This window comes from Penaeus vannamei, chromosome 13 (assembly GCF_042767895.1).
Source record: "Penaeus vannamei isolate JL-2024 chromosome 13, ASM4276789v1, whole genome shotgun sequence".
NCBI classification, from domain to species: Eukaryota; Metazoa; Arthropoda; class Malacostraca; order Decapoda; family Penaeidae; genus Penaeus; species Penaeus vannamei.
Window position 1 is genome coordinate 16,573,405 of NC_091561.1, and position 17,687 is coordinate 16,591,091.

Below are 17,687 nucleotides of genomic sequence, written 5' to 3' on the forward strand. Positions count from 1 at the left end.
ATTGGCAGACTTACGAGCTTCATAACGGCGGAGGTAGTGGCGTCCCGGAGGGCTCGGCAGGTGACTGATGGAGGCCTCTCGTGCATCGCTTTATATACCACGAGCCTCTGTCACGGTCAAGGTGACACCATCACACGCACCCATGCATGGCACTACTGATGCTTTCACAGGGTGTGCAATGCATCTAAAGATTTTCATTTAGTACACTGCTATGAGCCTTTAACTTTTAACTTTTTTTTTTTTTTTTTTTTTTTTTTTCTTTTTTTTTCTTTTTTTTTTTTAGCTGTAAGTGATCGTGTACTCAAATACCAGAAGATCTGCCCTTGAAATAAGGAAAGTAAAATAAGAAAATCCGATTGTCCAAGAAAGATGACAAGACAACGTGGGGCATTCTCTTACCGTTAATCGCAAAATCGATTCGGCATTTGTCTTTTCGTTTCATCACATTCTACACGAGACGAGGAATTATATATATATATATATATATATATATATATATATATATATATATATATATATATATATATATCTGTATATATATATATATATATATATATATATATATATATATATATATATATATATATACATATACACACACACACACACACACACACACACACACATATATATATATATATATATATATATATATATATATATATATATATATATATATATATATATATATATATATGTGTATATATATATATATATTATTATTATTATTATTATTATTATTATTATTATTATTATTATTATTATCATTATTATGGAATTTATATCTATTTCGGTCTTATTAATAAGTGTCTATTGAGGCTGACTTTTTGAGAAAAGAAAAGAAACGGAAGTAACGAATAAAGCTAATGAATAACTATATATTTCTCACTTGTATTTTCCCCCATGTATTGCTATTTTGTTATATTTATCACTGTCATCATCACTATTATTATTGTTACAATTATTATTGCTATTATTATTACTATCATTATTGTCATGAATAATGATAAGGGTAATGGCAATAATAGTAATATCTAAATCATCATTATCATGGGTATTACTGTTATTACTTTAATACCATTGGTATTATGATTATCATTATTGTCATTATCATTAGTAATATTATCATTATTATTATCATTATTACTATTATCATTGCCATGAACATCCCTGTTATTAATATTTTGATTATCATTATCATTATTATTACTATTAATATTATTATATTTCTTCTTGTTAGTATCATTATCATTATAATGAATATTCCTATCATTATCATTGTTTTTATTATTATCATTACTGTTATAATCATTATTATTTCTAGTATTATTACATATATATACTTGTCAATGTCCTTATTGGATTTATCATTATTATTATTATTATTATTATTATTATTATTATTATTATTATTATTATTATTATTATTATCATTATTATTTTTATTGTTGTTGTTGTTGTTATTATTATTATCCTTATATCCTTATTATTATGATTATCATTTTAAGTATTACAGTTACCATTATTGTTGTTATTAAGATCGTTATCAATATTATCATCAATATTACTATCATCAATATTATTATCATCATTATCATTACTACTATTATTACCATTATCATTATAATTTTTGTTATCATTATCATTATTATCAATGCTATTGTTATCATCATTATGACATTTTCACTTTTTCATCAATACCATGATCAACATTATATTCATAATCATCAATGCTAACTGCTGTTGTATAAGGACAGCATGTACTTGAATGTGTTCGTTGTAATATCTGACGTAACGTCTATACAATACGTATCTTTTTAAACCAGAAAACTTTAAAACCAGTTTGTTACGATTAACATGAATATCAGTTACCTTTGTATTGTCATCATGAGCATTGTTATTGTTATCGTCATTATCACCATTTCCGGTAATATTACTCTTAGCATTATCATCGTTGTTGTCACTTTTTGTTGTTAAAAAATATATTGCAAATATCATCAGCATTGTTGGTTGATGTTGATGTGTTATTATTGTTATTGGAATTATTACCATTTATATCATCTTTATTCTTGTTATTGGAACACAGGATTCATCAATATTGTTGTTATTGTTATCATTATCATTATTATTATTACTATTATTATTATCATTATTACCATTCTTGTTATCATTATTGTGTTTATTATCTAGGAATATCATTATTGTTGTAATTACTAAAAGGTGAAATTCAACAAGCAGACCATAGTAGAAAAAAATTGTAACGAAGAGAGAGAGAGAGAGAGAGAGAGAGAGAGAGAGAGAGAGAGAGAGAGAGAGAGAGAGAGAGAGAGAGAGAGAGAGAGAGAGAGAGAGAGAAAGAGAGACTTTGCATATTAACTATATGTGTGTGTGTTTGTGTGTGTGTGTGTATGAGAGAGAGAGAGAGAGAGAGAGAGAGAGAGAGAGAGAGAGAGAGAGAGAGATTTTGTGTGATTTAATAAGAGAGAGGGAGAGAGAGAGATCTTGTGTATTATTAAGAGTGCGAGAATGAGAGATTTTGTGTCATTTAGTAAGAGAGAGAGAAGGGGGGGGTGAGAGAGAGAGACTGGAGAGATCCTGTGCGAGTTAGTGTGTGTGTGTGTGTGCGTGTCTCTCTGTGTGTGTGTGTGTGAAAGAGAGAGAGAGGAGAAAGATGCACGCACACACACACACACACACAGATTTACAGAGAGAGAAAGAGAGAGAGAGAAGAGGCAGATGTACAGAGAGATAGATAGATAGATAGAGAGAGAGAGGGAGAGAGGAGTCAAACACACAGAAAGAGAGTGAGATGGAGAAAAAAATGAGAGAAGAATAAGAAATAGAAGTTCCCATGATTTCGAAAAGATAATGTCTGATAACAGAAAGCAACAAAAAAATAAATCATGCTAAATATATGTCCTCGATCTGATGACGTGTAAATCCTCTTTTGGCTATATATGAAATTTGTAAAAGATCAAAATGGATTGCCAAGAGGTCTACTAATTTCATAGTGGGAAATTACCAGGCTTGATCTCTTCTTTTCTTCAGGTCTAAATACTGACGAGTGGGGCCTAATAATCTAATAAGAAAAAAATATGCAAGATTAAATGCAATTCGTAGTTCTATTCCTCAAAAATATAATACTTATTCAGACACGACCTCACTTACACCGGTAAGCACTATCATGTTGCATAAGAGAACTTACGTGGGAGGCAGTGATGATGCCACCTTGACCGAAGCACTTCCACTTGGTATATAAAGCTCGGTTCGAGAGAACGGTATCATTCACCTCATAAGCCATTCGATTCACCACACCCTCCACTGCCATGAAGATCGTAAGACCACGAAAGAACTGTGCATAATACCGTATATGAAGGTGGAATAACTGAGAAAATTCTCACCGGACGATAATACAACTGAATCAATACAATCATTTATTTCATTCCTTTCAGATTGTATTCGCCGCAGTTGTATCAGTCTGTCTGGCTGACAGACTGCCCAGTCATTTCGGCTATGTCTCTCCACAACCTCCTTCAATCTTCAGGTCGCGACCTGCATCTCGTCCTTCCTTTTCCGCCCAAAGACCTGCTCCCCAGCCAATTTACTCCGCCCCAAGATCTGCTCCCGGACCACTAGTGCCCATCCTTGTGGACGACCGCGTCCACCCCGACGCCGCCGGTGCTTACAGCTTCAATGTTGAGACCGGTGACGGCATCTCACGCCAGGAAAGCGGATCGCCTATTCCCGCCAAGGAGGGTCCCGTCACGGCCATGTCCGGATCCTACTCGTGAGTGTCCCTATTTGTTTCATCAAGATTCTGTTGATATAGGAATACGACTATTCATTTGAAAAACATCATATGTTAACCCAATCCATCTTTTTCAGCTTCACCCTTCCTGACGGACAACAGTTTGAGCTTCGCTTCGTAGCTGACGAGAACGGCTTCCAGCCTCAGTCGCCCTTCCTTCCCGTGGCGCCAGCCTTCCCTCATCCCATCCCCGCTCACGCCCTCAGGCAAATCGAGCGCGCCCGTCAAGGACCTTCTCAGGGATACAGCGCCCCTTCTCGTCCTTCTCGCCCTTCGAATGCCTACGGCTTTCCTCAGTAAAGCTTTCTAGTATCGAAATGATACTGGATTATCACATGTTATATTATTTATAACGATTTTGATGGTGTACAAAATGTTACATGTAACGAAATTTTACTAATAAAAACGTGAAAAAGGAAACAAGTGCCTATATCACATCCTTTTACATTTATAATTTGGGTGTGTCAAACAGCGTTATTATTCATTAATCGACGTTATATATTTGTAATCCGCCCTATCAAAGGTGACAACGGCTGACACATCAAGCCTATCCCTTATCTCTTATAATTTATTCTATTTTATTTATTTATTTTTTAATTAAATATCTGTGATGGTTTTGCAGTCACTGCATATGCTGTATTATTATAATCATGATTACTTTGAACGCAGTGTCACTATCATCACCATTACTATTAAAGAAATGGCGATACAACATTTTGATGTTACTTTTACCATCACCAGTACTCACATGATGGTAAAAGTTTGTATGTTTGATATTGTGTATTGGAAATAGCTACAGATGAAGAAAGGCAGACTTTCTTTGAAAAAACGGAAAAGCCATAGGAGTTTTTATAAATAAGGACATAGATAAGGACTATTGTAACCATCTTTTATTTTTATTATATTTTCATTATTGTCATCAGTAATCATTATTGTTGTTTTTAGTATCACAATATTTATCATGCTTATATCTCATAATTATCATCATAATAAAATAATTTTTTTTCGAAAGTAGCACGTAAAATAATGGAAGAGTATGGATTCGACACATTTTAAAAACCTTTAGGCATAATGGCAGAATGTAAATGTAAAAGAAACATTTGATATAATAAATCGGTCTCATTACTCCGGATATTTCATAACGAATGATCTAACTGAATAAGAACATGATGAGAGATAAGGTAAATCTAGTAAAAGTAGGTTTACTTTCTAGAACTGTTACGCGATGCAAAAGAAATGCGCAAAATTGTTGCGAATAATGTATCAGAATATATTACATTAGCACTTTAAATACTACCACACTTTAACCAAGAAAAGCTATATGCATTAATTAAAAGGGTGAAAGAGAGAAGGGCCCTGTCTCGTTTAATGGGCGCCCTCGCTTTGTCAAAGATCATGGGCGGGAATGGGGGTACGGCTGACTAAGGTTGATATTCTCCATTATCTTCTCTCGGTTCCTTCCGTGAAGGATTACCGCAGAGGATATCTGTCTCCATTTGACTCTTCTCCGCAACTTCCTCTGTCACAGAAACCACCCGCCACACCAGCCATAAACGTACTCTCCGGCCTTTCTGTTCTGCTTTGTTTTTGCATCCTCAGCATACTTTAAGCCGATATATTCCGCACCGCAGCCTAAACCACCTTCGTATCGTCTCTCACTTTGTTTCATACTGTCCTGTCTGCAATATCACTCTTATATACTGATTCCCAATTCTGTCCCTCATCACTCCTAAAAAAGTAAAATCGTACCACAGAATCTGGCCATTATTTCACCTTGTCATTACTGCTCACAAGCCAAACAGTATAACATGTCTTAAAACACTCCTGCAATCATTTCTTTTCACTCTTGCAGAACTACTTCAGACACAAATCACTCCTGTCATTCTTCTCCAACTGCTGCCCGTGCTTGCACTCTCTCCCCATTTCTGCGTTATTTAGTTGGCCCTAGGCTTTTGAGCTTCTCCACCCTGACCGGCTGTACTTCGAGTGGCCGTGCCATCACGCCGCCCTACCATTGACACTTTCCCTTCTCAGAACCTGCTCTATAAGACAGTGTTATCCACGATTATTGTCCATAATTAACAGCTGTTTTTTTTCTGAAGGGTGTCTATAAAAGTACAAGTTAACTTCTAACTTGTTTTATTCGAAACGCTTTGGTATATGTAACGTTACACAATGCACCAAATAATAGGTAATGTAACATGAAATTTTCCTTATAAAAATTAGAAGGCTTTACTGAGGAAAGCCGTAGGCATTCGAAGGGCGAGAGGGTCGAGAAGGGGCGCTGTATCCCTGAGAAGGTCCTTGACGGGCGCGCTCGATTTGCCTGAGGGCGTGAGCGGGAATGGGATGAGGGAAGGCTGGCGCCACGGGAAGGAAGGGCGACTGAGGCTGGAAGCCGTTCTCGTCAGCTACGAAGCGAAGCTCAAACTGTTGTCCGTCAGGAAGGGTGAAGCTGAAAGAAATGGATTAATTGTATATGTCGTTTCGCAATGAATAAAGTAGATATATTCCTTTATGAAATTAATTTTGATATAAGCAGCGACACTCACGTGTAGGATCCGGACATGGCCGTGACGGGACCCTCCTTGGCGGGAATAGGCGATCCACTTTCCTGGCGTGAGATGCCGTCACCGGTCTCAACATTGAAGCTGTAAGCGCCGGCGGCGTCGGGGTGGACGCGGTCGTCCACAAGGATGGGCACTAGTGGTCCGGGAGCAGATCTTGGGGCGGAGTAGGTTGGCTGGGGAGCAGGTCTTGGGGCGGAAAAGGAAGGGCGAGATGCAGGTCGCGACCTGTGGCTGAAGGCTGAAGAAGGTTGAGGAGAGGTATAGCCGAAGTGACTGGGCAGTCTGTCAGCCAGACAGACTGATACAACTGCGGCGAATGCAAACTGAAAAGTAAGAATAAGATATTGTGTTGATTGAGTTGTCTTGCCCTTTTGCGAATGTTCTTACTGTTACTGTGCGAATTAAATTGTCTTGACTTACGATCTTCATGTCGGCGGAAGGTGTGGTGAGTCGAATGGCTCGGGAGGCGAGTGATGCCGGTCTCTCGAACCAAGCTTTATATACCAAGTGGAAATGCCTCGGTCAAGGTGGCATCATCTCTATCAGCCATGCATTATGCAATATATATCGGTTAATGTTCACTTTGATATTCCTTGGTGTATTCTTTGATATTATTTCTGTCATGCCATTGGACTCCTTCCATAGTTAATTACGAAAATCTGAATAAGAAAAGGGTTAGTTATTTTTTGCCAATTTTGCTCCATTTTTGACAAAATATTCATCTTAAGAAAAACTATAATTTTCAAAACCAAAGACATTGTTCCTAATCACCCATCTTTAACTTCCAATATTAAATATTGAATATGTAATTAGTATAAATAGATGATAATAAGAAAAAAATATAATGATAATAGCTACAATGATATGGTTGACAGTATGATAATAAGAATAACTAATAGCAACCAACCCTACTTCTATCACAGCTCCTAATGCTGATGTTGCTGATGCTACCATTAATGATAATGAGAACAATGTTAATGGTAATAAAAGTGACTATGTACATGATGGCAATAAAGAATGATAATCATAAGAACACATGAAAATTAGGATGATGATAATGATAATAGTTTGACAATGTTATTACTACTAACAGCAACGACAACGAAAATGTACAGCGATTACAACGATGAAAATAATAGTAATAACAATAATTAATGGCAAAAATGATAAAAATCATGATAGTGATAACTTTGACAATGATAATAGCATGGTGCTACTACTAATAGTAAAGATGAAATAATAATGCTGATGATGATAATGTAATGATGATTTTAATGGTAATAAGAACAAAAATGATAGTGATGATGATAAAGATAAAAACATTAGTAATGATAATAATGATTATGATAACAATAATGGTAATAATAAAGATTATTACGATAATTATAATAATAATATTAATGATAGTAATAATGATAATTACGATAATGATAATAATGGCAATGAGGATGATAATGATAATAGCAATAATAATAATCATCATTATTATTACCATTATCATTATTATCATTATCATGACAGCAATAACAATAGGCTTACAGTGATGATTATAACAATTGTATTGAAAATGTAAACGATGATGACGAGGATGATAATAATGATAACAAAAATAATAATTATGATGATAATGGTAATAATAATATTGATAATGATAATAACAAAAACAATAATGATAATGATAATAGTAATAATAGAATGATAATAATAATGATGCTGATAATAGCAATGACAATGATAGTAACACTAATGATAACAACAATAATATTAACATTGATGATTATTGTTGCTATTTTACTATCACTGTTATTATTATCATTATTGCTTTCATCATTTTCACTATATTCATTTCCATGATAATTATCATTATACTAATTTTATCCTTATAGATATTATCATTATTACCATCATTAGTACTGTTAATATTATCATCATCATTGTTATCATAACATTATTAATAACATTACCATTATCATTGTCATCATAATTATTTTCATTATTCTCGTTATCATTACCGTTAGTATTATCATTATTGTTATCATTATCATAAATATCATCATCATTATTATCAATAAAGATAACTACTATTATCCTTTTGTTATTGATATGTTATCATTACCAATATCATCATTCGCGTTATACTAACGATGATCATTATCATAACTGATAATAACCAGAAGAAAGGTATTGATTACTGTAATAACAATGATTAAGATAATAACACCACCAGTGAATAGCACCAGTAATAATGATAGTGATGATGTCAATGATAATCATAGTGATGATGGTAACTAAAATCTATAATGGTAAAGATGAATAATAAGGATGATAACAAAAACAATGATAATGATAAAGATAATGATAATAGTAATTATAATGATAATGATGATAATATGATAATAATGATAATAGTAGCAATAATGATAATGTTGACAATAGCAATAATGATAATGTTAACAATAGCAATAATGATAATGTTAACAATAGCAATAATGATGATGATAATGATAATAATTACTGTTTAGTAAGAATAGATTTAGTAGTAATGATAAGGATAATGACAATGATAATGATGGTTATGAAGATAATAGTAAAAATTACAGTGGTAATGATAATAATGATGGTGATAACAATGATACTGATAATGATGATAATGATAATAATTGTAATGATAATAATAACAATGATAACAACAATAATAATAACAACAATAATAATAACAACGATAATAGTTTTGATAATAATAATGATAATGATGATGGTAATGATACAAATGCTAATGCTACTACTAACAATAATTATTATAACAATAAGAATATTAGTAATGGCGATAATAATAATGATAATGATGAAAATAGTAGTAATAATGAAATTAATAATAACAATAGAAATGATAATCATAATAGCAATGATAATAATGATGATAAGATAATGATAAGGATAATGATATCAACGATATTAATAAAAACTGTACTGTAATGACAATAATTGAAATATTGATAATATTATGATAGTGTTCATGCTATAGATTATGATAATTAAAGATGTTTCAATGATGATAAGAAAAAAATAATAGTAGTAATGATAACAACAATAACTATAGTAAAGCTAATAGTATTAAGAATAACACTACCACCAACAACAATAATAATCATAGACATAAAGAGAATGATTACAAAATCAACAACAATAATAATGGTAATGATAATGGTGAGTTTAATGGTGATAACTATCATCATTATTTTCATTATTATCATCATTAACATTACCACTATTACCATTATCAGCACCATCATCATTATCTTCGTTATCATTATTGTTATTATTATCATTTCTATCATTACTATTATCATTGATATAATTACCATCACCATCATTATTATGATAATGATGATAATGATGATATTGATAATGATAATAATGATGATAGTCATCATTATTAGCATTATTGTTATCATTGTTATCATCATTATGGTTATTTTTATCATCTTTATAATTATTATCAGTACTATTTTCATTGTTTTTATCATCATTCTGATAATGATAATGATCATAGAAAATGACATTACCCAGAATAAGATATACTCATTATGATAACGGAATTGACACCATAATAGCAATATTGATATTAATACTAAAAATGGTAATGATAACCATGACAAAAACTGTAGTAGTAAATAATGAAATGAACAATAAAAAGCATAATAATAGAAATAATAATAATGATAATGGTATTCGTAATAACAAAAAGAGAAAGAAAGAAAGAAAAAGATATATATATATATTGATAATGACAAATATTGTCATAAGAACGACGATGATACCGGTGATAGTGATAATGATTCAGGATGGCATTGATGAACAACGTAAGAACAATGGCTTCAGTCAATGCAACAGTAACGACAAACTAAAACCTATTATTCTTAGCATGATCAAAAGCATAATATTTGACCGCGTTGACGTCGACGGTGGTTTTGATGTTAATTCTTAGTAATGAACAATGATATCATAATTATTTTATGCTGTTTAGTGATAAATAAGGGTGGTGTTGAAGTTGGTTATGATTATGTACCTTAATCTGTAAGTGAATTTACAGTCGGATACTAGGACAGCTCAGCCAGCATAGAAATTTAATTAATATTATCAGTTTGTATAGTCAGTCTCATTCGATCATATTAATGGCAATTCAATACTAATAAAGATGGTGAAAACTGTTTTAGTCAAAAAAAAAAAAAAAAAAAAATGCGACAAGTATAATGGTAATGATGTTGAAGGTAATGGTAATGGTAATATCAACTAAATATTATAAATTAAAAACGATACATACGACACAAAGAAATATGAGAATAGCAAAGATAATAATATGAACTTCAATAACCTCGTTACTTGATTGTAAGATCAAAGAAAACATTAAAATATATAAAAATCGTTTAACAGCGACTGAATACAAATCTAGATCAATATCTAGAGACATTCATCTAAATAGATTTACTATAATGTCGAAGTAGAAGGATATGCATTATAAAATACAGCTCGCCTTTTTTAGTCATTTTATTCGAAACAACATTTTACAGCGCATTAAAATCGATATAAATAATATAACCTGAAATATCCTCGAGTAATTTTTGACATTAAGAGTTTCTATTGAGGAAAGCCATAGGAATTCGAAGGGCGAGAGGGTCGAGAAGGGGCGCTGTATCCCTGAGAAGGTCCTTGACGGGCGCGTTCGATTTGCCTGAGGGCATGGGCGGGAATGGGATGAGGGAAGGCTGGCGCCACGGGAAGGAAGGGCGACTGAGGCTGGAAGCCGTTCTCGTCAGCTACGAAGCGAAGCTCGAACTGCTGTCCGTCAGGAAGGGTGAAGCTGAAAGAGATGGATTAATTGTATATGTCGTTTCGCAATGAATAAAGCAAAGATATATTTCTTTGTGAAATTAATTTTGATATAAGCAGCGACACTCACGAGTAGGATCCGGACATGGCCGTGACAGGACCCTCCTTGGCGGGAATAGGCGATCCACTTTCCTGGCGTGAGATGCCGTCACCGGTCTCAACATTGAAGCTGTAAGCGCCGGCGGCGTCGGGGTGGACGCGGTCGTCCACAAGGATGGGCACTATTGGTCCGGGAGCAGATCTTGGGGCGGAGTAGGTTGGCTGGGGAGCAGGTCTTGGGGCGGAAAAGGAAGGGCGAGATGCAGGTCGCGACCTGTGGCTGAAGGCTGAAGAAGGTTGAGGAGAGGCATAGCCGAAGTGACTGGGCAGTCTGTCAGCCAGACAGACTGATACAAGTGCGGCGAATACGAACTGAAAAAAAGGAAAAATGTTATTGTGCTGGCAAGTCGTTTCAAAATCCGACATGATTTAGATCTTTGGGAATTTCTTCTTAACCAATATTCAATATATTGCTGATTTACGATCTTCATGTCGGCGGAGGGTGTGGTGAGTCGAATGGCTCGGGAGGTGTGTGATGCCGGTCTCTCGAACCAAGCTTTATATACCAGTGGAAGAGTCAGGGTCAAGGTGGCAGCTCATTGCCACTCACGCAAGTTATCTATTGCAACATTCGAGTACATGTAAAACTTCTCGTCAGTTAATAAATTGTTCTAAGGAATCATGCGCACAGTACAACGGAAATTGGCATTATTACCACGAAGTTTATAAAATATTTAACCTTTCATTTGTTTGCTTGTATCGCAAAACTGAAGAAAGAGAGGAAGAACTGGAAATGTTTCAGAAAATGGTAAGGCATTAACCTCCATCACTGACATTAGATTGGCAGTGAATCCGTCGATTTGAAAGCAATATACATACATATATAATAAGTATTATTAAAGTCTACTTCATCATCTCTTTAACTGTCAGTTTCATAATCTATTCCTCTGTCTTTTCCCGTTTTCAGTTTCCCTTTATCGTTGTTTTATTTTATTTTTGTCACATACGTAAATGATAACAAATGTAACAAATATGATAATGGTAATATTGTTAGAAAGAACATCGACAAGTTAATGACAATGAAAAAAGCAAAAATATCGGTGATACCATTGCCATTGTTACTAATAGTAAAGAGAATTGTGATAATGATAACAATAAAAGAGTATTATAAATAATAAAAAATACGGATAAAAATAACAGTGAGGATAGTAATTCCAATGATGAAAAGTATAAGGATAGCATTGATAGTAGCGATAGTAATAAGATGATAATCTAAATTGGGATGGCGATGATATAGTAACAATACTAAGGTTAATAATAAGAAAAATAGAGATGATAATGATATTAATATTAATAACGATTATAAAAAAGTAGGTTGATGGTAATTAAAATTATAATAGAAATAAAACTAATAATAATAACAGTAGAAATTAATACAATGATAATAATAAAACAATACTGTTATTAAAACAATGACAATGATAATGATACTAATAACCATAACAATAATTATGATACTGATAATAATGATGGTGTTGATAATGGTGATGATAATAATAGAATGCTACTATTGATAATGAAAATATGGTAATAATGATAATAATAATAATGATATGAATAAGAATAGAAATATGAATAGACATAGTAATGATAGTAAAGATCATAATAATGCAATAATTGTGGTAACGGCAATAAGGCTAGTATTAACGATAATGAGAATAATAATATCAATAATGATAATAATGATAATGATAGGGATAACTGTAATGATGATGAACATAATAAAAAAAAATAATTATAACAAAAAATAGGTGCAATAATAATCCTAATGATGATGAGGATTGCAATGATAATTTTTGCAATGATAATAATAATGAAAAAAGTATTGATAATCCTGATGATAGTAATAATGATAATAATGATAAAAATAACGATAAAATAATGGTAGTAATGATGATAATAATAATGATAAAAATATTGATGATAAAATAATGATGATAGCAATGATAATAATGATAATGACAATGGTAATGATGATAATGATGGATAATAATAACATGATATGGATAATAAATAGTAATGATAATGATAATAAGAACGGATAAAAATTATAAGGATATGAACAACTATATTTTTGATAACGTCATCCATTGAAATTATTACTATTATAGTAATGATGATAATACTAGTAGAGAACATGATGATAACAATAATGACAATAATGAAGATGATAGAAATAATGATAACTACCATAATGATAACTATCATAACGATAACAATATTATTGATGATAATGATGGCAGTAACAATGATAACGTAATCCATTAAAATGATAACAGAAATTAAAATAATGATTATGATGATACGCATAATAACATTAGTAAGAAAAAAAAGATACTTGTGATAAGAACCATATAGAGTAATGCTGACAAAAATGATACTGAATGATAATCATAATGATATTGATAGCAATTATAATGTCAGTGATGTCAGCAACAACAGTGAACCAACAACCTTTATCATCATTTTACTGAAAATGTTAATAATTGTGATGATATTCATTAATAACACTAACAATAGTTATCCTAATCACATGTTCGATGATAATCATGATAATGGCAATGATGATGAGGTACATCCCTCCTGTAGAGAATTCACAGCGGTTTATAAGGCAGTTGTAACAGCACAGTAACATGAATAAAGCTTTCGGTCTGTGGTCGCTATAGTTATGTCAGTCTGGTTAATTATCATAATACTAATGATTACGGTATTCGTAATGATATTCAGAAAAATACAAACAGAATTTACAGTTAAACAAACTTTTAACTTTTTTATGATAAAAAAAAAACATAGGTAAAGGGGGAGATACATAATGCTATAAAAATCGAACATTTACAAATAGATTTGCAAGCTTAGCAGAAGGATATGGGGTAACGTACAGGTCTCTCTTTTCACTATTTTATTCGGAACAATTCGACAAAAGTAACAACATTGTACAATGCATAAATATCATCATAATGATACACCTTAAAATACATTTGTCTCATTTTGGCACTGAAAAGTTCTACTGAGGAATGCCATAGGAATTGGAAGGGCGAGAGGGTCGAGAAGGGGCGCTGTATCCCTGAGAAGGTCCTTGACGGGCGCGTTCGATTTGCCTGAGGGCGTGGGCGGGGATGGGATGAGGGAAGGCTGGCGCCACGGGAAGGAAGGGCGACTGAGGCTGGAAGCCGTTCTCGTCAGCTACGAAGCGAAGCTCAAACTGTTGTCCGTCAGGAAGGGGAAAGCTGAAAATGATGGATTGGGTTAACATATGATGTTTTTTAAATGAATAATCGTATTCCTATATCAATAGAATCTTGATGAAACAAATAGGGACACTCACGAGTAGGATCCGGACATGGCTGTGACGGGACCCTCCTTGGCGGGAATAGGCGATCCACTTTCCTGGCGTGAGATGCCGTCACCGGTCTCAACATTGAAGCTGTAAGCACCGGCGGCGTCGGGGTGGACGCGGTCGTCCACAAGGATGGGCACTAGTGGTCCGGGAGCAGATCTTGGGGCGGAGTAGGTTGGCTGGGGAGCAGGTCTTGGGGCGGAAAAGGAAGGGCGAGATGCAGGTCGCGACCTGTGGCTGAAGGCTGAAGAAGGTTGAGGAGAGGCATAGCCGAAGTGACTGGGCAGTCTGTCAGCCAGACAGACTGATACAACTGTGACGAATACAAACTGAAAAATACGAAAAATGTTATTGTGCTGGTAAGTCGTTTCAAAATCCGATATGAATTATATCTTCAGATTTTTTTTCTTAACAAATATTAGATATTTTGCAGGCTTACGATCTTCATGACGGCGGAGGGTGTGGCTAGTCGAACGGCCCAGAAGGTGAGTGATGCCGGTCTCTCGAACCAAGCTTTATATACCAGTGGAGGAGTCAGGGTCAAGGTGGCAGCATCATTGCCACCCACGCAAGTAATCTATTGCAACATGTGGGTACGTGTAATACTTCTTGTCAATCAATCAGTTGTTCTGAGGAATCATGTGCACAGTGCAACGTAAATTGTTCCCTTGGACATAGATTTATCTTTCATTTCTGTTTAATTGTAACGCAATAAAAAAAAAATAAAAATAGAGGAAGAACTGAAAATGTTTAAGAAATTATAAAAGCATTAATAGTCGGTTTAACCTTTTCTTTTAACTGCCAGTCTCAGCATCTATTTTTCTGTCTACCCCTCTTTTTTCTCGTTTTCGTGCCTTAATTTCTTTACACTAGTATGGCGTTCTTGTCAAAGGTAATAATGATAACAAGTGTAACAAATATGACAATGGTAATATTGTTAGAAAGAACGGCGACAAAAGTTATTTAGGTAAAGGCATCAGTAATAGTAATAACGGCAATACTACCACTGCTACTGCTGTTACTATCATCATCGGGGAGCTAACGCCGACGGGGGCGCATAGCCGCATTTACCCTTCATTTTCACCTATGAGGATCCCTCATGGCAAGCCGCCAGAAAGGGGCTCGGCCCATCTCGAGCTCTTCACGACAGGTTTGGTCGATCTGCCCATGCCACGACTTCCTAGGTCATCCCACAGGCCTCCTCCACCCAGGGTTGTCTCATACAGAGACAACCTGGTGGGCAGGATCATCCTGTGGGAAGCCAGCCAGGTGGCCATATAGCCTGAGATGGCGCTCACGGATTGTGCAAGTAACACGTCCTGTGCTAGTCTCACAGTACAACCATTGGTTGGACACGTGGTCCCACCACCAGTACCCAATGATCCTGTGCAAGGACCTATCACAAAAGGCATCAAGACGAGACTCCAGTGCACAAGATAACGTACATGTTTCACTACCGTATATTAAAACGCATTATCAGGGCATTGAAAACCCGTAGCTTGGTCCTTCTGCACAGTAACGTAAATGATAACAAATGTAACAAATATGATAATGGTAATATTGTTAGAAAGAACATCGACAAGTTAATGACAATGATAAAAGCAAAAATATCGGTGATACCACTGCCATTGTTACTAATAGTAACGAGAATTGTGATAATGATAACAATAAAATAGTATTATGAATAATAAAAATACGGATAAAAATAACAGTGAGGATAGTAATTCCAATGATGAAAAGTATGAGGATAGCATTGATAGTAGCGATAGTAATAAGATGATAATCTAAATTGGGATGGCGATGATAAAGTAACAATACTAAGGTTAATAATAAGAAAAATAGAGATGATAATGATAGTAATATTAATAACGATTATAAAAAAGTAGGTTGATGGTAATTAAAATTATAATAGAAATAAAACTAATAATAATAACAGTAGAAATTAATACAATGATAATAATAAAACAATACTGTTATTAAAACAATGACAATGATAATGATACTAATAACCATAACAATAATTATGATACTGATAATAATGATGGTGTTGATAATGGTGATGATAATAATAGAATGCTACTATTGATGATGAAAATATGGTAATAATGATAATAATAATAATGATATGAATAAGAATAGAAATATGAATAGACATAGTAATGATAGTAAAGATCATAATAATGCAATAATTGTGGTAGCGGCAATAAGGCTAGTATTAACGATAATGAGAATAATAATATCAATAATGATAATAATGATAATGATAGGGATAACTGTTATGATGATGAACATAATAAAAAGAAATAATTATAACAAAAAATAGGTGTAATAATAATCCTAATGATGATGAGGATTGCAATGATAGTTTTTGCAATGATAATAATAATGAAAAAAGTATTGATAATCCTGATAGTAATAATGATAATAATAATGATAAAAATAATGATAGTAATAATGATAATAATAATGATAAAAATAATGATAGTAATAATGATAATAATAATGATAAAAATAATGATAGTAATAATGATAATAATAATGATAAAAATAATGATGATAGTAATAATAATAATGATAAAAATAATGATGATAGCAATGATAATAATGATAATGGCAATGGTAATGATGATAATGATGGATAATAATATGATATGGATAATAAATAGTAATGATAATAATAAGAAGAACGGATAAAAATTATAATGATATGAACAACTATTTTTTTGATAACGTCATCCATTGAAATCATTACTATTATAGTAATGATAATACTAGTAGAGAACATGATGATAACAATAATGACAATAATGAAGAAGATAGAAATAATAATAACTATCATAATGATAACAATATTGATGATAATGATGGCAGTAACAATGATAACGTAATCCATTAAAATGATAACAGAAATTAAAATAATGATTATGATGATACGCATAATAACATTAGTAAGAAAAAAAAATACTTGTGATAAGAACCATAT

At 33.1% G+C, this 17,687-nt stretch overlaps 5 protein-coding genes across 6 annotated transcripts in view; 1 reads left to right on the forward strand and 4 right to left on the reverse strand.

The window, feature by feature from the left end:
• LOC113811425 (endocuticle structural glycoprotein SgAbd-2-like) overlaps positions 1-353 on the reverse strand; it is a 1,266-nt gene extending 913 nt beyond the window's left edge. The window contains exon 1 of the mRNA XM_027363163.2: positions 15-353. Coding sequence (XP_027218964.2) covers positions 15-86 — 72 coding nt within the window. The 5' untranslated portion in view covers positions 87-353. The remainder of the gene's footprint in view (positions 1-14) is intronic.
• A 2,901-nt stretch (positions 354-3,254) lies between these two features.
• Positions 3,255-4,216, forward strand: LOC113811428 (cuticle protein AM1239-like). Its single transcript, XM_027363166.2, has 3 exons — positions 3,255-3,335; positions 3,453-3,787; positions 3,886-4,216. Exons 1-3 carry the CDS (start codon positions 3,327-3,329, stop codon positions 4,106-4,108), a joined length of 567 nt encoding a protein of 188 aa, XP_027218967.2. The 5' UTR covers positions 3,255-3,326; the 3' UTR covers positions 4,109-4,216.
• A 1,720-nt stretch (positions 4,217-5,936) lies between these two features.
• LOC113811422 (cuticle protein AM1239-like) lies at positions 5,937-6,892 on the reverse strand. Its single transcript, XM_027363159.2, has 3 exons — positions 6,799-6,892; positions 6,361-6,701; positions 5,937-6,263 (listed from the first exon to the last, which is right to left on the reverse strand). The coding sequence occupies exons 1-3, from the start codon at positions 6,805-6,807 to the stop codon at positions 6,041-6,043; spliced, it is 573 nt and encodes a 190-aa protein (XP_027218960.1). The 5' UTR covers positions 6,808-6,892; the 3' UTR covers positions 5,937-6,040.
• Positions 6,893-10,909: 4,017 nt separating this feature from the next.
• On the reverse strand, positions 10,910-11,836 carry LOC113811420 (cuticle protein AM1239). Of its 2 annotated transcripts, XM_027363158.2 has the most exons (3): positions 11,790-11,836; positions 11,339-11,679; positions 10,910-11,239 (listed from the first exon to the last, which is right to left on the reverse strand). In XM_027363158.2, exons 1-3 carry the CDS (start codon positions 11,796-11,798, stop codon positions 11,017-11,019), a joined length of 573 nt encoding a protein of 190 aa, XP_027218959.1. In that variant the 5' UTR covers positions 11,799-11,836; the 3' UTR covers positions 10,910-11,016. The 2 variants fall into 2 exon arrangements, with proteins under 2 accessions (XP_027218959.1, XP_069985145.1); XM_070129044.1 differs by having other exon boundaries at positions 11,339-11,829.
• Positions 11,837-14,249: 2,413 nt separating this feature from the next.
• Positions 14,250-16,116, reverse strand: LOC113811423 (endocuticle structural glycoprotein SgAbd-1-like). The gene is made up of 4 exons (XM_027363160.2): positions 16,003-16,116; positions 15,144-15,281; positions 14,693-15,033; positions 14,250-14,594 (listed from the first exon to the last, which is right to left on the reverse strand). Exons 1-4 carry the CDS (start codon positions 16,114-16,116, stop codon positions 14,372-14,374), a joined length of 816 nt encoding a protein of 271 aa, XP_027218961.2. The 3' UTR covers positions 14,250-14,371.
• Between the last annotated feature and the right edge of the window lie 1,571 nt (positions 16,117-17,687).